The sequence below is a fragment of the Myotis brandtii genome, unplaced genomic scaffold (assembly GCF_000412655.1).
Source record: "Myotis brandtii unplaced genomic scaffold, ASM41265v1 scaffold681, whole genome shotgun sequence".
Lineage (NCBI taxonomy): Eukaryota > Metazoa > Chordata > Mammalia > Chiroptera > Vespertilionidae > Myotis > Myotis brandtii.
The window spans coordinates 416071-439689 of NW_005370660.1; the positions used below are offsets into that span (position 1 = coordinate 416071).

At 41.0% G+C, this 23619-nt stretch overlaps 1 protein-coding gene across 1 annotated transcript; it reads left to right on the plus strand.

The window, feature by feature from the left end:
- The first annotated feature begins 310 nt into the window (after positions 1-310).
- Positions 311-21115, plus strand: AMBN (ameloblastin (enamel matrix protein)). The gene is made up of 14 exons (XM_005881647.1): positions 311-366; positions 3675-3777; positions 11227-11295; positions 13183-13233; positions 14621-14668; positions 15157-15267; positions 16554-16790; positions 17692-17730; positions 18081-18119; positions 18472-18510; positions 18778-18837; positions 18922-18966; positions 19599-19643; positions 20538-21115. Exons 1-14 carry the CDS (start codon positions 311-313, stop codon positions 21075-21077), a joined length of 1482 nt encoding a protein of 493 aa, XP_005881709.1. The 3' UTR covers positions 21078-21115.
- Positions 21116-23619: the final 2504 nt, after the last annotated feature.

The following is a 23619-nucleotide window of genomic DNA, read 5'->3' on the forward strand; positions in this document are numbered from 1 at the left end:
CCTGGGACCCTTGAGTCCGCAAGCCGACGCTCTATCCGCTGAGCCAAACCAGTCAGGGTAGAAATTGATTTTTTGTTTGTTTTTAAAAATATATAGAGGAGCCCATAATCAAATGAAAGTAATCGAGTCAATAGTCTGGGCTTTCTTCCATTTTAACGACTACTATGAATTAATCTTGTGAATTAATATTAAGAATTCATATACAACATATTCAAAGCACATCTAAGTCTCAAAGTAAATAATCTGTGTTAATATCAAGTATCCAAATCCAGTTCCCTACTTAGAGACAGTGTGATATAGGGTGGACAGCATGTATGGATTTGGGAGTCAGTCTGACCTGAATTCAAATGTTGACATGCTTATTGGGTATGTGTCTTTGGCAAGTTCCTGAACTTCTTGGAGCCTGTGTCATTATCTCTAAAGATGTGGACAATAAGACTTACTTTATAAGGCTGATACGAAGATTACAGGAAATAACATAGACAAAGTGCCTCTTTACCATCTATCATTTAACAGATATTGAATAAATGTACTGTCTTGCTTCCATCCCATTTTCCACCAAAGCGATGCGGGAATCAATCCAATTTCACACACATCTCAGAAGATTAAGGAGGGATGACTTGCATGTCCTTAAGCATGATACTGAAAGTGAAGGATCTTCCTCTCTCGCCCTGAATAAGTGCGTGTCTGTGCTGCCCCTTCTTCTCAGGTAGACCCGTCTGGAGTGGCCAGATGAGTTCATTTATGTGCTGAGTCACTTATTTAATAAACTAGAGGCCCGATGCATGAAATCTGTGCACTTGGGGAGGGGGGTGTCCCTCAGCCCAGCCTGCACCCTCTCCAATCTGGGATCCCTCTCACAATCCAGGACTGCTGGCTCCCAACCACTCGCCTGCCTGCCTGCCTGATTGCCCCTAACCACTTCTGCCTGCCTGCCTGATCACCCCCTAACCACCCCTGATAGCCTGATTGACACCTAACTGCTCCCCTGCCAGCCCGATCACCCCCAACTGCCCTCCCTGCCAACCTGGTCTCCCCTAACTGCCCTCCCCTGATGGCCATCTTGTGGCAGCCATCTTGCACCCACATAGGGGGGCCATCTTGTGTGAGGGCGTGATGGTCAATTTGCATATTATCTCTTTATTATATAGGATGCTGTGCCCTATAAATGTCAACAACTATACGTACCAGGCACTGGAGATACAGAAAGTAAATGGCAGCCCCTGTCCTCAAGGCTCACATTCCAGGCTGTGACAGACTTCACCTTCAGTAGCATCTCCTAAGGTATGTTTTACAGAACATCAGGTCCACAGGCTAACAAATTTTTTTTAATATATTTTTTATTGATTTTTTACAGAGAGGAAGGGAGAGAGATAGAGAGTTAGAAACATCGATGAGAGAGAAACATCGATCAGCTGCCTCCTGCACACTCCCCACGGGGGATGTGCCCGCAACCAAGGTACATGCCCTTGACCGGAATCGAACCTGGGACCTTTCAGTCCGCAGGCCGAAGCTCTATCCACTGAGCCAAACCGGTTTCGGCAACAAATTTTATAAGAAAACCAAATGTGGGGAAAATTTGGGGAAAGTTTCTTTATTATGGAGTTTCCCCGAACCAATGACGTGCTTGAAGAAATAAAATACAATGTTTCTACTTAGCCACACGGCCTTTGTTTCAAGGAGCATCTCAACAGGTTTCTCAGAACACACTTTGGGAAGAGCAGACCTATCATGTACCTTGGGAGTCCTCCCTCCGGCCGCTCCTGTAAGACTTTGAAGGAAGCCAAGGAGGCCAAATGGGAGGCAGGCGTTCTCCCCCAGCGTCACTGAGCAGCCGCTATTTCAGCCCTGCGTGTTGGGTTACATGTCTACGGTGGGAGAGCTGTGGGCTTTGGACCCAGACTGGATTAGAACTTTGATCCTACAATTTACCTGTGTGGCTCTGAGGAAACTGTGAAAGCTCTTGATGCTCATTTCCATGTCTGAACAACAGGAATGTAATAACAGCTGCCCCCTGGGCTCCTGTGAGGAATAAATGTAGTCACATAGGGAAAGCGCCAGAGGTAGAGTAAAAGTGGAAACCAATACATAGCTTTCCCCCTTCCCCCCCCTGTTTTATGCTGCACTTTATGATATCCTGGAAGGCACAGCGCACCCAGGCAGTGGTAAATCCATTCTGCTGCTTTAAAGAGAAATACAGGGGCTTGATCACGGGTACTTTCTCTATTATTTTTGCGTGCAGGTTTGTACCTCTCTGCACTTGTGCGTTTCAGCCAGAGATGCTGAGGCAGGATCTTCATCTTGCCTGAATAAGAAATCTGGCTTCTTTCTGGGAGAAGCTGTTCTTAAAATGTTCAGGGTAATTAGAGCCCTACATTTCTACCATATCAGCTGAATGTTACCTTGCTCCATCTAAAATCCAGTAAAATCCTCCAATCTCCATTCCGGAGACTCCCATGGTCAGTAAATTTTTTTTAAAATGATGATGTTTAACCCAACATTTCATATGCCCTGTGCAATGCAGTGTTTCAGTCACAATAAAATGTCTTACTGTACAATCATTACTGTAATCTATGTCTATATACGAATAGTTGAAATTTACTTCTCAATGATAAAATAAATCCAAGAGAAGTAATCATGTGAAACATCAGTCTTCATTTACATTATGTTGCATGTATTATACTATATAACCCATAATACTCCATTCATTGGCCTTAGGAGAGAATGTGCTCTTCAACACAGGGGAATGTGCAGGTACATGAAGTTTAAAGTTGACCCACTGCCTACTCCACTCACCCCAACTAACAGGAGTTCTAGAAAGCAGAAAAGAAAATGGAGGGACTTGAAGACGGGATCAAGGTCTACATCACAAATTCAGAGCAGTGTGGACCTTCTGACTAGAGATGAGAAGGACTGGGGGCCACAGCCCTACCCAAGGCCAGTGTTGCTGCTGGAGCCCTTCCCCCACCCCTCCATCCCGTGCAGGTGCAGCCCCCGCAGGACTGTAGGGCATGTCTGTCACAGCAGGGGCAGAGCTGCAGCTGGGTGGGCTGGAGAGGTCTGGAGAGGGCTGGAGAAAGAGGCTCTGAAACTAGAAGTATCTCGGATTAGACATGTTTGTGGCTTTGTAGTCTATAGTTATTGACCTAAAACTAAAAGATTTGGAGGCATTGGATCTCAGGAGTCTTTGAGGCTTAGTGTGAGCTTTGGGGCATCTGTAGGCTCTTTGAGGCTTAGTGTGAGCCTCAGAAAAAAATGAAAACAGGCAATTCCTTCAGGAGGCTTGTTCTAAGTCCCAATTTTAAAAGAAAGGGGAGTAAAAAGAGCCTCAACACTTTCTCCTGACTTGTTAAGCCTGCTCTTCAGGGAAGGAAAGGAGAAGATTGGAATTCAGCACCCGAGTTCTGTGAATCTACCAGAATACTGCCTGTGCTTGGCCTAGAAATTGATAAGGGTAAGGAATCCCAACACGTTTCATTATTTTAAAGGCAAAACATCTAGAATAGTACCTCTGTTTTCTTGACTTAATGATATAAAACATAATCTAACCTGATTTTAATGACACCAAGACCATTACAAACACACATTCCTATTAAGGTAGTGGGAAAGAGGTTCTATATCCAGTGTCCCCAAGCTGTCTGGTTTTTGTTTGTGTTTTGTGTTGTTTATCTTAGTTCTCGGACTGAGCTGTTAGTTCAGGTGACTAGAAGTGTTTCTAAAATTGGAAACCTTGGTCATTCCTTTTGGAAGATGGATATGGCAATAACTGGGGAAACGGTGAGGCAAATAAGTTTCTCTTCTTTTTCTGCATGCAAGTTAGCTAAGTTCATGTTTGGCATCATGATTATAGCCCATCCACTAACTGGATATATTTCTCACTAGATTCCCTAATGTCATTCAGCCTCAGCCAATTTGCTTTACTTTCACTATCACACAATCAGCTTTCTTTTTACAGGTCATTCCATCAATATGAAGCATCTTTCACCTTAAAACTATCTGTGTATATTCTTTGTTTGCTGCAATCCTGGATTTAAAATTCACTTTCTGCAAGAATGCCTCTACGATTAAGTCTGTCCCATTCTAATAACCTCCTGGTTTGACATCCCTTTAATAATTATGTTAAATCAGTAATAATTTGCATTAATTGCATACTTACAATGTACCAGACACTGTTCTAGGAACTTCAGTGCACTATTTCATTTACTCCTTTGTCAAGTCCTTTGTTTGTACCCTTTTACAGATGAGGAAACTGAGGTACAGAATGGTGACGTAACCTGTCCAAGACACACAGCTAGAGAGTCATGAATCTATCCCTACCTGACTAGTCTGACCCCAGAGCCCACATTCTTAGCAGCAAAGCATTTTGCACCCTATCTTCTTTTACATGGTGAGATATTTTATAATAAGACTCATGTCAGTTCATGTATCAGTGTCATATAATGTCAACTGACGTTTTTGAGGAAAAGAAGTCTGAGTGTCCCTCTTTACATCATTGAATGTAATATGATGGTCTGTTCATAGTAAGCCTTTAATAAATGTTCTTTAGCAAACTCGGCAGGTATGTGACTAGCACAAGTGTTTCCTGACGTGTTTCCTGACTTGCTTACCAATTATCTACACCAGAGGCTTCTCCTGGGCAAGGTGAGACCCAAGTACCATCTCTGCTGTAAAAGTGACTCTGATGTCAGTGTGTAGGGTCGCTGTGTGAAGAGCTGAAGTCATCTTGTATTGTCCTGTGGTCAACTCATCCTTCCAAAAGTCCTTCTGAAGTGGGTTTATAACGGGCATCAACTGGCAGATGATAATAATCCTGGAAATAAAATGAATCACAATTTTAACATACAAAGTATTGTATCTATTACACACAATTTGCCACAAATTTCCTTGTTTGAAAGAATAAATGCCAATTTTGCTTACTGTCAAAATTACCAGGAATGTAGTTTTTGGAACTCATCATGCAAATAAAGGCATGAGGGGTGGAAAATGAGCTCCATCTGACTCCAATAAATATACGTGTAAGAAATTACTGTAAAATATCAAGTATTTACATGGAATGCATTTTAACCTATTTTTAATATCTGTCAAAAATTACATCAGCCCTAACTGGTTTGGCTCAGTGGATAGAGCGTCGGCCTGTGGACTGAAGGGTCCCAGGTTCGATTCCGGTCAAGGGCATGTGCCTTGGTTGCGGGCACATCCCCAGTGGGGGATGTGCCGGAGGCAGCTGATCGGTGTTTCTCTCTCATCGATGTTTCTAGCTCTCTATCCCTCTCCCTTCCTCTCTGTAAAAATCAATAAAAAAAATATTTTTTTTAAAATTACATCAAACATGAGATTAATTTGTATGCTATATAAAATGTTTTATATTATACTAGAGGCCCAGTACACAAATTCGTGCTTGAGTGAAGTCCAGCCGGCTGCCCCAATCGGGGCCAATTGGCCTGGGCCTGCTGCAGAGAGGGGATGTAGGAGGTTGGCCGGCCAACCCTGCCCCCGATCGGGGTGATGAACTCCTTTAGCTTTTTCTTGTCTGTGAAGCTCTTTCTCTGGCCTTCAATTCTAAATGAGCTTTGCTGTGTAGAGAAGGCCGTGGCAAGAAATATTCAAAGTGATGAAAAGCAAGGACCTGCAGCCAGGGTGACCTTCCTCTTGAAAGCACGTGGCTGCTCCGGGGGTTGAGGGTTCAGTCTCCATGAAACCTAGGTCAGTCTTTGCATCGGGTGAGTGGAATCGCTGAGGCCTATTTGAGAGTCGCCAAGACTGGGAGCGTGATCTCAGAACAGTTAAAAACACGTTTGTGAAGAGATGTTATGGATTCTCTCTCATCAAAAAGCCCACATGTGTCTGTGCTACACCAACAGGGTTGCTTTAACCCTGAAGACTCCATCTGCAAGCCCACCTGCCTCCAGGAGCTGGCGGGAGGTTGAACATGGCCACATAGATGAGGCCAGTGCCAGGCACCCTCTTGCAATCCGGGACGCCTTGGGGAATTTGGAGACCCAGTGCACGGATTCGGCCCAATCCCCACAGGCCAGGCTGAAGGACCCCACCAGTGCACGAATCCATGCACTGGGCCAGTTTCATCCTGGTCCCCACAGACCAGGACAAGGGACCCTACTGGTGCACAAATCTGTGCACCAGGCCTCTAGTCTATATATATATAAAAGCCTAAGTGACCGTTAAGCCCTGACGACTGGACGGTAGCTATAATGTGCACTGACCACTTAGGGACAGACACACAATGCAGGATCTGCCCCCTGGTGGTTAGTGCGCTCCCACAGCCAACCCCCAGTGGTCCCTCCCCCGCCCCCATCAGTGCCCTGACTGGTCCTGATGGGCCCAATCTCAGGCCAGGCCGAGGGACCTCACCCGTGCACGAATTCATGCACTGAGCCTCTAGTATCTCAATACTGGGGCACTGTCAGCCCCAAATCTGGTTTACTGCACACTTGTGTTTGCATTCCACACCTTGTATGACACCAACTTTGCAGAGTGCCCTCTCACACTCCAGGACTCCTCAGGGGCATGTCGGAGAGCCTGTTTCAGCCCAATCTCTGCAGGCCAGGCTGAGGGACCCCACCTGCTGGAGGGACCCTGCTCACTCTGCAGACGCCAGGGAGGGACCACAGGTGGTTGGCTCCAGGGCATGTCAGCCCCGCCAGCCACCTTCTAATTAATTTCCTTTCAATGTGCACAAATCCATGCACTGGGTCACTAGTAAACCATAAAAGACATACACAAACTCCATTTCCTGTTTAGCAGTCATTGGGAAGCTTAATTCCATGGGTTTAGTATCAACTTCCATGCAGAGGAAATGCCTTCCATCAGGTCCCGCTCTACCCTCCTTGGAGCTCACGGACCTAACTGCCAGTGCTCCTCATCCTATCACACATGCACACACACACACACGCACGCACGCACACACACACACACACACACACACACCATCTTTGTGGTCCCATGTTTCATGTAGTTTCTCCCACCAAAATAGACAATCATCCCATTTATTGAGCACCCACTGTATGACAGATGCTGCATCTTCACCACCTCACCAAATCCTCAAAACAAGCCTAACTGGCCCTAGCCGGTTTGGCTCAGCGATAGAGCGTCGGCCTGTGGATTAAAGGGTCCCAGGTCCGATTCCAGCCAAGGGCACATGCCTGGGTTGCAGGCTCAATCCTCAATGTGGAGTGTGCAGGAGGCAGCCAGTCAATGATTCTCTCTCATCATTGATGCTCCTATCTCTCCCTTCCTCTCTGAAATCAATAAAAATAATCTTACCTAATAATAGACAAACATGGTAATTGACCATACCTTCGCTACACCTCCCAGTGGCTAATCAGCGAGATATGCAAATTAACTGCCAACCAAGATGGCAGCCGGCAGCCACGGAGCTGGAACGAGCAGGAGGCTTGCTTGCTCCAGTGATGGAGGAAGCCAAGGTTCCCCGCCTGCCGCGGCCTGCTCTAAGCTACACTCAAAGCAACAAAGTTTCAATTATAGAAGGTAAATAAATCCCAGAAACCTGCTTTCAGCCGGCCGTGGCCACAGAGCTGGAGCACAGGAGGCTTTCCCTCCCACCCGTCCTGGCCGGCTCTGAGCTCCACTCAGGCAACAAAGTTTCAATTATAGAAGGTAAATAAACCCCAGATACCTGCTTTCAGCAGGCTGTGGCCACTGAGATGGAGCCTTGGGTTGCCCCTGACGATGGAGGAAGCCAAGCCCTGGCCGGCTCTGAGCTCCACTCCAGGCTACAAAGTTTCAATTATAGAAGGTAAATAAACTGGCCAGGCACCCCAGTGGGGACTCCCACCCTGAAGGGTGTGTGACCAGCTGCAAACAGCCATCATCCCCTCATCCAGGCTGGCCAGGCACCCCAGTGGGGGCCCCCACCCTGAAGGGGGTGTGACCAGCTGCAAACAGCCATCAGCCCCTCACCCAGGCTGGCCAGGCACCCAAGCGGGACCCCCACCCTGATCTGGGACACCCTTCAGGGCAAACCAGCCGGCCCCCACCCATGCACCAGGCCTCTATCCTATATAGTAAAAGGGTAATATGCAAACTGACCCTAACAGCAGAAAGACTGGGAATGACTGGTCACTATGACACACACTGACCACCAGGGGGCAGATGCTCAATGCAGGAGCTGCCCCCTGGTGGTCAGTGCGCTCCCACAGGGGGAGCTCTGCTCAGCCACAGGCCAGGCTGATGGCTGCCAGTAGAGCGGTGGTGGTGGGAGCCTCTCCCGCCTCCTCAGCAGCGCTAAGGATGTCCGACTGCAGCTTAGGCCTGCTCTCCACTGGCAAATGGACATCCCCCGAGGGCTCCCGGGCTGCCAGAGGGATGTCTGATTGCCAGCTTAGGCCCAATCCCCTGGGGAGCAGGCCTAAACCAGCAGGTGGTCATCCCCCGAGGGGTCCCAGACTGCAAGAGGGCACAGGCCGGGCTGAGGGACATCTCACCCCATGCACAAATTTTTGTGCACCAGGCCTCTAGTAATAATAATAAATAAATAAACTGTGAAAAAAGATTTTTTAAAAAATAAGCCTGTGTGCTAAGTGATTATTCTTCTATCACAAGAAGAAGAAACAGGCTTAGAGAAATTAAGGAACTTGATCAAATACCAGAGCTGGAATAAAGAGAGAAAGAGAGAAGTCAAAAATAATACTTTTCATTTCAATAACATTTTGCTGTTTATGAAACATATTCCCATTCCTTATTTCTTTGCATCCTAAAAATTATTATTTTATCAATGGAAAATAATTTTTCAGGAGCAGCTTCTTGGGTAACATTATTTGAAGCTTTTAGGCCTACACTTAGGTATGAAGACATACTTCTTCCATAATGCCAGCTTCCTCCAAGTTCTCTATAATTAACAAGATCCCTACTTCCCTAAAGAGTGTACTGACTCATCCCTTTTTAAGAAACCAACCTTAAATTCTTATCCCTCTCACGTCAGAAATCACACTTTGGAAAGACAAGGAGGGTCAGAGAAATAACAAAAGCAGCTAAAGTTCAATTCACATCCAAGACATTCCTATTTGCTCATGGGGAAAAAAAAAACATCCATGTTGATGTTAGCCTCTTAAGCAATACCAGTGCCTGAAAGTGGGTCTATCTAAAGAGCAAACTGAGAGTTGTGCCCATGGGCTTGATTGGGTCGTGGAGAATGTTCTGATGTATTCCCCTCTCCCCCCAAAGAATATGCGCCAAAGGTTTTCCTGAAGTGATTCTTCGCTATCTCTAGTCTAATACCTAGGAAATTCATAGTGGGGGGAGGAAGAATCATAACATGATTTGCCTAATATTTTCATCCTCTCTTTCAAGTCCAGAAAGTTATTTTAGTATTTCCTTCTAGACTGTGTATTTGTTGAGGGAATAGGGGGGGAGTTACTTTTACCACAACAAACATGAGGGTGGAAATCTTGAGAATGTTGGCACTAGGTTTCCAATTTTATCTGCAGATAAAACCCTGCACAAAACAGATAATGGTTTATTTTGAACCTATTTTACATGCATTTCCCCCCTGGCTCACCAAAATGATTATCTTCAGAGTTTATGTCCATTATTCCTTCACTATCTTCCCTGCAATCAAGTTCTCTGAATAAATACAGGGGTTGAGTTACAATTAAAAATAATGAGACTCTACCAGGCCAATGTCCTTGCATGCAGTAAAAAGGTGTGGGCTAGAGTTTGGTGTGTTTTTTTCCCCCATTTTGCTTCACTTTGATTGGTGGGATGACACTTTAAATAAAGATTTCAGGTCTACTCTGATGAGAGATACAGAGCAAGTCCCAGATACACACAGTCCAGAAAAAAAAAAAACAAACTAATCTTCTTTTCTTAGAACTATCTTGGTTGGCATCACCAGGCCAGCATTGAAGGTAAAATGTGATTTTATGATTTCCTTGTGATTCCTGTAAGATCTTTCTTCCTATCTGCAGGCAGCTTTTATAAGAGGATTTATCTTTATTTGTCACCAGAATAATAACTTATTGTAAATTATTAGCAAGTTTCAGAGAAGATATGTCTAATAACCTTCCAGCTAAAGAAAAAAGACTTGCATGTGCTGGGGGGTAAAGGAGGCTGCGGGGGTGGTGGGTCAATGGAGAAAAAAAGGAGACATATGTACTACTATTTGTAATACTTTAAACAATAAAATAAATTTTTTTTAAAAAAAGAATTTTAGGGTGGGATTTTGATAGAACTGCATTTAATATGTATATCACTTTGGGTGGTATAGATATTTTAACAACATTAAATTTTAAAATCCACACGTAAAAAAATAAGTAAATAAATAAAAATAAATGTACTACCTCATAAAATGAATTTTGGTAAAATACATTTGCTAATTGTAATAATGTGCTAAGCTGGGTTATGGTGCATAAAATCTAAATGTATCTTATATTTAATAAACATTTTATAGTGAGGGGATAAAAAAGAAAAAAGACTTATCAATGAGGTGTTTTGGTGGGGTTTTTTTACTATTTGTGATTATTAGTGACATTGCCTAATTTATAAAAGTATAAGAAGATGAAGAGATCTCTTGGCTAGACAGACTTTTGTTCATGTAAGGGTAAGAGCCTTTTGAACTTATAAAATCATTTTAAAGAGATCATTTATTTTAGAAAAAGAAAAAGTCAATTTTTAGAAATATTTTCCACTAAACTTTTGGAAATTTAACTATTAAGTTCATTCTTATTTTAAAAATATAAGTTTGGGTTATGTGGGCAAACTAAACATAGAATGATATGCCTTATAAATCTGCAAATAAAGGTCTGTTATGAATTATTATTGTCTGTATTACATTTTCAATGAATTCAAAATTTACTCTGGAAGGAAACAAAGTATCATTTCCTATGGACGATACTGAATAGACCAAAATTTCACATAGTAGAAGGGATTTTTCCAATTGGTGTTTTACAAAATGAAACACAGCAGTTAAAGAATATGTATGAAGGTTGTTCCTACGTGTTCATTTAGGTTGTAGCTCCACACACACAGAAAGTTCTTGGATATTTTCTAATTGCTTGTCAATTCTTTCCAAAAACTAGTAAATACAAATCAGTTGTTCAGCAACATTTAGTTTTTTGTTGTTGCTTTTGTTTTTGTTTCAACCTGGTTGTTTTGGAAAATCAGTGATTCAGCACATTTGAGGTATTGTCTTTTAACCATTCTGGAATAAAAATTTATCTGATGTAATTCTCCAACCTAACTCTGTTTCAGATCCCACTTTTCAAGATGAAGAACCTGATACTGGTCTTGTGCCTCCTGGGAACGAGTTCTGCAGTGCCGGTAAGTCCGAGTCTTCTAGAGTGCGTCCCAGCAGAGACACTGTTGGACCTCAAACAACGCTGAAGGACATGGGCCAAGAGTCCATACATGGACTCATTTGAATTAATCCAGTGTTATAATTCCTACTGAGCCAAAAGTCGTAGTTGCCCAGACATGAGCCTTACCATCCAAAAGCAATAAGTCAAATATATGATTTTTTCTATTCAAAAAGATATTTAAAATATTCCAAAGACAATGTCTAAGTCTCCCTTCATTCATTCAAAGAGAAGAGATTTGTGTTGTCTCCACAATGCCATGGCACAATTTTCTTATCAGCTACTTGCTACTATTATGAAATTGAAATGGAAAGAATTTCTTCAAAAAAGTGAAGTCCATTTTCTTCACTTTGAAAAGAACAATATTTGCCAAATTACTATGTCTACAAAACTGAGCTAGTGATTCCATTTGAAGCTAGTAATTAAACAATAAATTTGCCATATAGGGAAGATATTGTGTGATCAAGAGCTGAAGTTTCTTAAATCAAAACATGTCATGGCAATAGGGCTAATTGTATGTTACAGTCATACACCTGGTCCACTCTGTCATATATTGAGGTGATCTCATAAGAATACAATTCTTTTGAGCACAGGACTTTATTCGGCTGCTATCTGCTTTTGGCAAATGTTATAAGAATACAATTCTTTTGAGCACTGAACTATTCCAGCCAATGGCATGTGATTCTGTTTTCACGAGGACTTTATTCGGCTGCTATCTGCTTTTGGCAAATGTTGACTAAGCACCTGCCATGTACCCAGCAATGCGCTGGACATTGAGACACAAAGGTAAATATGGCATGGTCTCTTGGCTGGGGAACTCATAGCCTCAAATGAACTTTAAAATATTTCAGTTCCTTGAGAAAGAAGGTTAGCTATTTGGGTTTCTTAAAATTAAACATTTTGGAGAAAGGGGATGAAAACTGATTACAAGGACTCAAACCTCAAGTCTACAAATAAAAAGTTTCTATTCTATTGCTCAACATGAATTTTAAATGAAAGAAAATTGAAGCTGCCATTCTAATTCACCTTTGTCTGATACTGATGGTGAGGTCAGACTCCATCATCAGTCTAATACCTTGACACTATTGGAACCTATTCTACTCCACACCTATGACAGATCCACTTTGCCATAGGAGCAAGACAATTGTTTGGGATCACCAGCAGACTGCCTGCCAAATTACATGTTCTTCTCCTTTCACTGCCACATGGGAAATGTATCCTCTGTCTATTTACATTCATGTAATTATTGTTATTTAATTCATGACTTAGAGCTAGAACTTTTTTTATTTAAGAAAAAAATACCTTTGATATGATCCCCCAAATATAAACACAGATCAACTGCTTTATACAAAAAGTAATCTTTCACTAAAGATAATGGAGGACTTGTTGAAGCTGTTTGAATAGGAGGCAAGTTGGGTTTTGGCAGGGTTTTGCTGAAAGTCATGATCACATGCCACATTCCATCAACCAGAAGCGTGTAAGTTTGTCAAAAACACAAGAAAAATGACCTCAAGTTTGTCCCCTTTGCTCTTCTATATGATAACACTTAAGAATAGAAGTTACTTTTACAGTATTTTTCTTTGTTGCTTTAATGTACTTATTATACCACTTTCAAACAAATCAAATTTTGCTTTTAAAGCAACATAGCACTATGATGCAGACAAAGGGTAGATGATTTCTGAAAATAATATGTTAATTCCCCAATAATTTAAATTATTCTTCTTTCTTCCCAAAAGTTCAAGTTATTTAGGTAATAAATTAAATGTTGGCCTCTTGACTGTACTTTCTATTTCCGGTGGTTAAGGAAGTTTCTCACTGAAGAACACTCAAAATTATTCTTATTTCCATGTAGGTGTTTCCTCGGCAGCCGGGGACACCAGGCATGGCTAGTTTGAGCCTGGAGGTACGTATTGTCAGAGCACTGACGTTAACTTTTTACGTTTGTTTGTTCCTGGGGGGGAGAAAGGTGATGGGCTGTTTCCGGTTTTCCCACTGTGTGGGAAGGCAGTGGCCGTCCTCCTGTGTGGTTCTGGAGAAGCTTATGGCATCTCTGAGAGCCTTGTTTTATAATTTTACCTCATTTCCAATTCTCAGGTGCTTTACTCCTCATAACATCATCTGTATGTGAATCAAAGCAATATTTTAATAACTACCATATATACATTATTTAATACCGATTATATATACGTTAACATTCTTACTACATTAATATAATTACTATATTAATTCAAACACATTGGTCTGAAGTCATAAATGGTTTATATTTAGTTCCTTCTCCTCATAGTATCTTCTATTATAAAGTTCAGATGAAGAAAATTTACCTTACAAAATTCAGTTATTTATAAGAACTCCTGTAAATAACACTAACATTGTACCTGCTGTGTAATCTGTGGTAGTCTCATTGCACTTCTCATAACTAATATATTCTCCTGTAAATAACACTAACATTGTACCTGCTGTGGTAGTCTCATTGCACTTCTCATAACTAATATATACTCTGATTAGAAAATCCCAGCAAAATAGTACTGTTTGACCATATTAATAAAATATATTGACAGCTACAAATAGAAGAATATTTATGAAATTATAAATGTATCACAAGAACCTTTCAATATTTATTCATATTATAACAATCTGGGGGCAATCAGTACCTATATTGGCTGGATGCCCATTTCACATGCAAGCTGATTTCACTGAGTTATTTTTTTCTCACTTTCTAGCTTAAATGCAACCAAAGCACTCTAAACTTCTTCCTAATACATTGAAATTGACTTTCTATTGATTTGCTGGTATTTGTTTTACAATCTCTCCAGTTACCATTTTTCCCAACATCTTTTATATTTTTTATTTTGAGGACTTTTTTGTTTGGGAAGGAGATGGAGGTGGTCTTATTTTGTTTTGTTCGTCTGTTTTTTCAAATTCCTCTTCAAGTTGAATTTTAAAAAGGCAAAGTATGGTAAAAGAGTCAGCGAAGGAAAGTCCTGATAATTACATTTATATTTCAGTTGAATGAGCTATTTTTCCATATTTCGCTGTGACCTCAATTAAATGGTGCTTTTTCTCTACTAATAATAGAAAGCAAGCTAAATACTCTAATAGCAATAATAACAACAGTGAAAAAAAACACATTCAACGTTTCCATTTTTCAGTGATAATTAATGTCTGCTTCTATTTTATTCAAATTGACCCACTCCAAACTTTGTGCTAATGGTATATGTTTCCAAATCCGTTGTGTCGTACAGAAAAGGAACATGTGTGGTAAACAGTAACCCACTTTTTTTTCTTTACAGACAATGAGACAATTGGGCACCTTGCAGGGATTAAACATGCTTTCTCAGGTAAACTTATTTTCAAATATTTCTTATTGCAAAGACTGTATTAATGGTGATGATAGTGATATTAGCAGCAACATTGTCACTTATAGAACATATTTGTGAACAGGAGATAGCCTAAATTTTGGAAGAACTAATGAATAACTGAGATAACCTAAAGCACAATAAGATTCTAAGATGGGATGGCAGGGGAAATAAAAACAGTACTGAATTTTCTTTAGTAAAAAAAAAAATTGCATTATCAATTTTATTATGAGTACTTACAAAGCTAAATCCAAGACAAGTATATGAGGATACTGCAGTCTGGCTTAGAATGGCTGTAAGTCTGTTGCAAGAGAGTGTTTGCCTACCCATGTTAAATTAAGTAATCTCACTCTTACTTTTGCTATCTCTACATTTTCTGTGGATCTTTTGGAAAATGAAAAACAAGTTTAAGCCAATATTGAAATAGAAGTAAATTTCTCTCTATCTATCTTTTCTCCCCATGACTTTAGTATTCAAGATTTGGCTTTGGGAAATCACTTAATTCTTTGTGGATGCACGGTCTCCTCCCGCCACATTCCTCCTTCCCATGGATGAGACCAAGGGAACATGAAACTCAACAGGTAAGTTAGTTACATCAATTGTTTGAAACACCAAGCCTTAAAATCTTCCTCTACTTACATTCTCTAAGTTGTCATATAATACCCACAGAGTAATAAACAAACATACTATAGTAATTATCCAGACACCAAATACATCAAAACTAGTTTTAGTACTTTGGAATATTTAAAACAAAATGGTCAAAATTTTCAACCCATTTGAACATTTATTTCAAATACGAAGATATAGACTCCCAAATATGAGATCTATGTTAAAAATATCAGCAATAACAATAAACTATCCTCAAAATGGAAACAGGCTAAATCCTGGGCAATTCTCATTTTAATCAAGATTCCCCAAATAATTCTTTAAAAAGCACATTTAAACTGATGCCAAAGGTCCTGGTTAAAACATCATGAACCTTACAGCAATCAATAAATATATCAGTTAACTTTAACCATTATTCATTAGGTGCCTAATACATAAATCAAATTGTAGATTGGGAGTGAAAGTGAAGATGATTAAGAATGACTCCAAGGTTTACGGAATTTCAGATCTGATTGGGAAATAAGAGAAGACAACATATTACAAGCTGCTAAATTGTGAGACATAAGTAATGAAGGAGAAATAAGGAACAAAAGCTTTAAGAGTTTAGGGCAATGGTTGTTGTAAGATCCATGTCACTTTGAGGAGCTGGCAATCAATTTAAAAATAATAGGGAGCCATTTACCACAAATAATTTTTTAAAGATCAACAAAACATGGTTGTGTTAACAAGAACTTATAAGTCCAGATGGCCTCCCACCACAGGTAGCATTGCCCACCAAACTACAGTTAGTGGGACAATCAGCTATGTTCATGGTGCCTGTTTCTCCTCTTGATTGTTTCCAAAATGGACTCGGTAGTGCAGAAATTTGATTGGTGTTTTGTTTAATTACTCTTTCTCCTTTCATTAACTCAAAACTATATTAAGCATCTGTCATGTGCCAGGCACTTGTTAGGAGCTATGTTAAGTCCTGGGGCTATAAAAATAAATAAGACATATCCTCCCTCAGTTGACTGGGGACAAAGATTGGTAACAAAAAAATTGTAATCCAGGGAGAAAGGGGTAAAATAGAGATGCACAGGGGCCACTATGAGAACCTAGAGGAGGAAACGACTCGTTCTACAAGGACGTTCACATAGCTTCCTACCTTCATGAGCAGACTCCTCCAAGTAGAAAATTTCCCAGCTCTTTTGCTTTAGAAATTCTAGACACCACAGTTCAGTGAGCCATCGCATCCTGACACTCCTTTCAAATTTCTCTGCAGTATGAATATTCTTTGCCTGTGCATCCCCCACCTCTCCCATCGCAGCCATCCCTGCAGCCTCAGCAGCCCGGGCAGAAACCTTTCCACCAGCCCAGCGTGATCACCGCCATCCAGGACACAGTCCAGAAAGGAGGACCTCAGTCTCCGGTTTACCACGGACAGCCACCCTTGCAGCAGGCAGAGGGGCCAATGATTCAACAGCAGGTGGCACCATCAGAGAAGCCACCAAAGGCCGAGGTAAATCCTTCCCCTGAAGTTAGATCAGGATCGCCCACTAACTTAATGAAAGAAACCCTATTTGAGAGCACATTTAAATAGTCAGAGCTTCAGGGAATAATGCATGAAGATACAAATATGGTTTTGAGCAGTTGACATATCTGAGAGTAGAACACAAAACATTTCTGTCATTTGCCACCAGGGGTGGGGCATGGATTCTAAAAGAGTCTGTGTCTCTAAAATGTGGTTTCTTAGTTGAAGAAATGTAAGCTTTTAGAGAAAATAGGGAAGCCCAGAGAAGTCCAGGCTTCCCATCATCGGGGTCCTTTTCACTGTTGGAAGGACGGAGAAGAGTGATGGATCCCTCAGCATGGCGAGTCGTATGTTGCATTCTTATTTCTCTACCTGGTAGTAGAGAAGACAGCCCTGGGAAAGAATATCACAGTAATGGAGAGGAAAGAGTGATGGACAGAAAAGGAAGGCACCATGTAACTGACATGCTGCAGGCATTTAACATTCCCCATATCATCCTGATTACAGTCCTATAAAGATCAATATTACTATCTTTTTTTAAAAGGAAAAGACAGACTTTGAGAGGTTATACAATTTTCCCAGCATAACATAAAATTTAAGTGGCAGAGTCAGGATTCAAACTAACCTGGTATGCTCCAATTCCAAAACTCATTGCTTTCTACTGTGCAAGACAAGGCAAACCCACTAGAGACACGCTGCATCTCTGCCTGTGCACTTGAGTCGTGTCAGTAAAAGGCAGTTGCAGTCTCTTAGTCTGTTGCCCCAAGCTAAAGAAAGTAAAAATCTGGACACTTCTTTGAGATTGTTTTATCATATTCATAAGTAAGAGTGTGTTCGGTTTGTTTAGTAATTGGTAGTTTAGTAACCTTACTATTTATCTGTGATGCAGCTACCAGGAATGGATTTTGCTGATCCACAAGGTCCATCCGTAAGTACACATCTCAATGACACTTTCCTGGAAAAAATATCTTTATCCTTTAAGAAAGAAGAGTAAAAATTTTAAGTTGCCCCAGTTGTTATGAATATAAAGTATAAGTTCCTTTGTTTTCTTAAATATGAAATACTTCCTTGTCATATAAATACATCTGCATCTCTGCTGTGCACTTGAGACATTTCAGTAAAAGCCAGTTGCAGTCTCTTAGTCTGTAGCCCCTGAGATTGATGAAAGTAAAAATCGGGAAACTTCCTTGAGATTGTTTTATCATATTCATAAGTAAGAGTGTGTTCAGTTTGTTTATTTTGATAGTTTAGTAATTTTACTGTTTATCTGTGATGCAGCTACCAGGAATGGATTTTGCTGATCCCCAAGGTCCATCCGTAAGTACAGATCTCAATGAGACTTTCTTGGGAAAAATATCTTTATCCTTTAAGAAAGAAGAGTAAAAATTTTAAATTGCCCCATTTATTATGAATATGAAGTATGAGTTTCTTGTTTTCTTAAATACTACATACGTCATTGTCACATAAATACATCTGCATCTCTGCCCTTGCCCTTGAGTCGTGTCAGTAAAAGGCAATTGCAGTCTCTTAGTCTGTAGCCCCTGAGACTGATGAAAGTAAAAATCGGGAAACTTCTTTGAGATTGTTTTGTCATATTCATAAGTAAGAGTGTGTTCGGTTTGTTTAGTAATTGGTAGTTTAGTAACCTTACTATTTATCTGTGATGCAGCTACCAGGAATGGATTTTGCTGATCCACAAGGTCCATCCGTAAGTACACATCTCAATGACACTTTCCTGGAAAAAAATATCTCTATCCTTTATTTAAATAAGAAGAGTAAAAATTTTAAATTGCTCCATTTATTATGAATATGAAGTATGAGTTCCTTTGTTTTCTTAAATATTAAATACTTTGTTGTCATATGAATACATCTGAAAATGTGTTTCACGTAAGTGTTAGAAATGGCTGTAATGGGAGGTTTGCCCATGTTGTTGTAGTAAATCTGAATTACTTATCCTGTTTTCTACCACTTAAAGATATTCTCAATAGCCCGTTTGATATCTCAGGGACCGCTGGCCCAAAATAAACCATCTTCAGTAAGTTTTTTTAAATACCACTTTTATTTCAAAGTTTTTCCCTGGGAAAATGCATTTTGTGATTATTATTGTATTTATATTTAGCTTTATCCAGGAATGTTTTACATGTCCTATGGAGCAAACCAATTGGTAAGTCTATATTTTATGAAAAGTATAATTTTTAATTAAATGTTATTTTAATGCCCTAGCCGGTGTGCTAAGTGGATAGAGCATCAGGCTGCAGACTGAAGGATCCCAGGTTCGATTCCGGTCAAGGGCACATGCCCTCATTGCAGGCTCAATCCCAAGTAGGACGCAACCAACCAATGATTCTCTCTCATCATTGATGCTTCTATCTCTCCCTCTCTTTTCCTCTCTGAAATCAATAAAAACACATATAAAATAAATAAATAAATAAATAATTAAATAAATAAATAAATAAAAATGTTACCTTAAGAGCTAAAATTATAAAATCCTGTCCTCACACAATGGATTCCATATTCTCTGAACGCCTAAATTAGCAACTGAAATGGCAAAGAGACACATTTTCTATCTGGATAATTCTGGACACACACACACACACACACACAACACATTAAAGAAAAGTAAATTTGCTATCTGAATTTTCCAAATTGGCTACATTTCTTCAATTATCCTCATCTCTCCACTGTACTCAGTCTCTGGACACAGCATTAATATTGAGATTTAAGGAAAAACTAAATGACCTTTAATTTAGTACTGAGTTGCTACAATAGGGGTCAGCAGTGTTTCTTTTTTAACAGAATGCTCCTACCAGGCTTGGCATCATGAGCTCAGAAGAAATGGCGGTGAGTAATATCTTCAAACTCTTCTTAAAATAATATCCATGGAGAACAGTCACAGATGACTGGCTGCAAAAGGCATTGGCTGTGAATTCAGCCTTATAGACAGCATGTGACTCAGATTGTTCCGCTCCAAAACCAAAGCTTGATCCTGAAGCAGTGTGCAAAGATTTCATCATATTTCCCAAACAGACATTTCTGAGAGATGGCCTTTCTTGAGCATAGGGTTTTGCTCCATTTCTTGACAATGAGGAGAGGAGAAATCTCTTTTGAAAAGACGTCAATGAAGAGCAAATGCTTCCAACCAAAAACAATACATACAGTTCACACAAAGTTCCTGTTCCTTCTCTGACCATTTAACCCCTCAAAACAAATTCAACAGCTCATAAATCATTTAGACCTCAAAACTGAGAGATCAAAAAGAAAAAAAACTAATCGAGTTTAACATTTTATTATTATAAAATTGAAAGGACATTAATAAGTTAATTCAAATATAGTCTTATTCTGTTATTATCCGCTCATATTACAACATTAAAAGGTGAATTAATAGACTCACACAATTTGACTTTTTCCTTTGAAAATTTCATGTTGCATCTGTTAGAGCACAAATCAAAACAGAACCATACTGAATTAACAAATCATCAGCAACTACAGATCTTGTCAAATTAATAAATACACCCATATGCTATCACTGAAAGAAAAATTGCATTTCAACATTGAGTGCCTTCTGTTAGCTAGAAGCATTGAAAGATACCATAGAGGCAAAATAAGTGTCCTGTTCTCAAGGACTTTATATCCCTGTCCATTTTTTGTGGTTTCTCAGTGAATCTGACCAGGTATAATAGTATGGAATAGTAATAATATGTGATAACGGTGTCTTTGGTAAATGTTTTTTTCCAGGGAGGCAGAGGAGGCCCCATGGCCTATGGAGCCATTTTCCCAGGATTTGGAGGCATGAGGCCGAGCCTTGGAGGGATGCCTCCCAATCTAGGCAAGGGTGGGGACTTTACTCTGGAATTTGACTCCCCCGTCGCTGCAACCAAAGGCCCAGAGAAGGGAGAAGGAGTTGTGCAAGGCTCCCCCGTGCCGGAGGCCAACCTAGCCAATCCAGAAAACCCAGCTCTCCTTCCAGAGGTAGTAATGCCTAGTGCCCTTGGAGGGCTTCTTGCTCTCCCAAAGGGCAATATTCCCAGCCTGGCCAGGGGCCCTGCAGGGCACAGCAAGGGATCCCCCAGGGTTACCCCAGCAGCCGCTGACCCACTGATGACCCCTGGATTGGCTGATGGTTACGAGCCCTACGCTGCTGATACGACCACACCCTTGGGAGAAACGACCTTGGATACCACAGTGACCCCAGACACAGAGCAAACATCGATGCCAGGAAACAAGGTCCAGCAGCCCCATATTATGCATAATGGGTGGCATTTCCAAGAGCCCTGAGAGCCTTGACATATCAGCTACTTTGTGTATGCATAAGCTCCCCAGCTTTGTACCATGGCCTATCTTTTTCCTAAAACATGTTTTACCCTTCTGCAGCAAACGCATATTAATAAATACAAGTGGCTAGAAATAGTGTAGGTTCCCTTCTTGCTTTCATTCTCTTGTTGAAATAAAAGGTGTCGACTGTCTCCGTGACTTAGAAATACTATTCTTCTCTGCATTTGAAAGTCACTGTTTCTTCGCTGTCTTAGGCATTATAGGATGTCTCTTACTAGTGTGACACTGTTGTATCCAGAAAATGTGACATGGCTTTGGATATCTTTCTCTAAGCAAAGGCACATATTCTTAGAATTGTAAGCTATTTCATTCAAATGTTATTAAATGGGGATCAGTGAACAATCCCTGACTGGTATTACTGGGTTTGGTATGTTGGATTTTAAATTCTCATTTGTAGAGTATTTTATTTAATCTAGTAAAAACATCTAGCCTATTTTAAATAAAGAATTTAGTCACTGAAAAAATCAAGAAGTATATGTTTATTATTTATATACTAGGGGTCCAGTGCATGAATCCATGCACCTTGAAAGGAATGTGGGTCACAAGGCTGCTGTAGGCACAGGGGCGGGTCTCGGCCCATCTGCGCCCACTCCCGGCCCCTCCCTCCGCAGCCCCGGCCCATCTGCCAGCAGCCCCACTCCTGCCACCACCACCACTCCCACACGCAGAGCGACTGGGGCCAGCACCAACAGCTGGTGCAAGCGGCAGCTGCAAGCAGTGGCTGCTGCCCCAATTGCTCCTGAGCAAGGTGGAGAAGTCCTCAGGGGTGATCAGGGCTGGCAGCCGCAGGTCACACCCGCTGATAGCACCAAGTGATCAGCACTGACATCAGGCACCAGCAGCAGGGGGTCGGCAGCTGGTGTGAGCACCATGCGGGACCACAGTGTGAGGGAGCAAAGAATTTTCAGTAACCACCAAAGGCTCACCCCATGACAGTGACTGGAGCCCCGCCTTGGTCTGGTGCCCCTTGGTCTTGGTCTGCTACACCATCCTGCTGTGAACAATGCCCATCATATTCCCCCTGGTGGTCAGCACACATCATAACGACCGTTTGGTTGTTCCACCGTTCGGTCTATTTGCATATTAGCCTTTTATTATATAGGACATTTAAATGGTTAAGAAAAGCATACTCATTCCCTACCTTTTCTGTCTTTAACCCATTTTATTCAATTCATTCACTCTTTCATAGAAAGTGTGTTGAGTACCTATCCATGTCCTAGGTACTGTACTAGGTGACAGGAACACAGTCTCTTCCCTGAGAACTTACAATAGAGCAGTGGTTCTCAACCTTCCTAATGCTGCGACCCTTTAATACAGTTCCTCATGTTGTGGTGACTCGCAACCATAAAATTATTTTCGTTTCTACTTCATAACTGTAATTTTGCTACTGTTATGAGTCGTAATATAAATATCTGATATGCAAGATGTATTTTCATTGTTACAAATTGAACATAATTAAAGCATAGTGATTAATCACAAAAACAATATGTAATTATATATGTGTTTTCTGATGGTCTTAGGCGACCCCTCTGAAAGGGTCGTTCGACCCCCAAAGGGGTCGCAACCTACAGGTTGAGAACCACTGCAATAGAGATTTTTGACAAGTAGACAGACAACCACAATAACAAAAACAGCCCCACTGGGGCAAGCTCAAGTACTTTACATATATTATCTCACAACACCGTTGCAAAATAGATACATTTCCAAACCCACCACACATGTGAAAAGTGCTATGAAAAGGCCAAGTACCATGTGAGAATTGACTCGACCCTGTGAAATAAAACAAGGGAAAATAATCATTACTTGTCACCAAACTCGGTATGTATCAGTGAAGACTATTTGCCCAAATTAAGAGGTTCCAAGGCCAGATTTGGTCACCTCTGAAAAGTAGCCTCCTGCCCGATTCTGTCCACTTCCTCCCAAATTGCCCAGCCCAGATCACACTCCACAGAACTCAGACTCCCTTTCATCCCCTATGAAGATCCTGGGGACGCAGGAAAAGAGCCCTGACCTGGGACACTTCAGGAGCTTCAACAGAAGCATACAGCCACCACCTATTGTCTCCCTCTCTTCAGGCAGAGCCCTGCTCACCCCATTGTTGGGCTAGAGCTTAAAGAGACATGTAGGAGTTTAAAATGCAGTTTGCATCTCACAGTGACTGGCAAAGGTGCAAGGGTAAGAGAATGACCTACACTGAGAGCCCACTGAGACCCACCTTAGCAATCCATGCACTCCCCTAGAAAGCAGTCTACAGACATATCTGGGTTGAAACCTTAACATCACATCTAACCCTCTATGAGTCTTTGGAAGTGAAAATTACTTCTCTGCTCCTGTGTCTTCAATTTTATGGTGGAGCTACAACCCAACCCACCTCACAAGGTCGTTGTGAGAACAAAATGAGATAAAGTACACAAATAAAATTGCTGAATTATAATAGTTTTCCTTTTTTCCTAATGATCCTCTTCATAAAGACAACCCAGCAAAA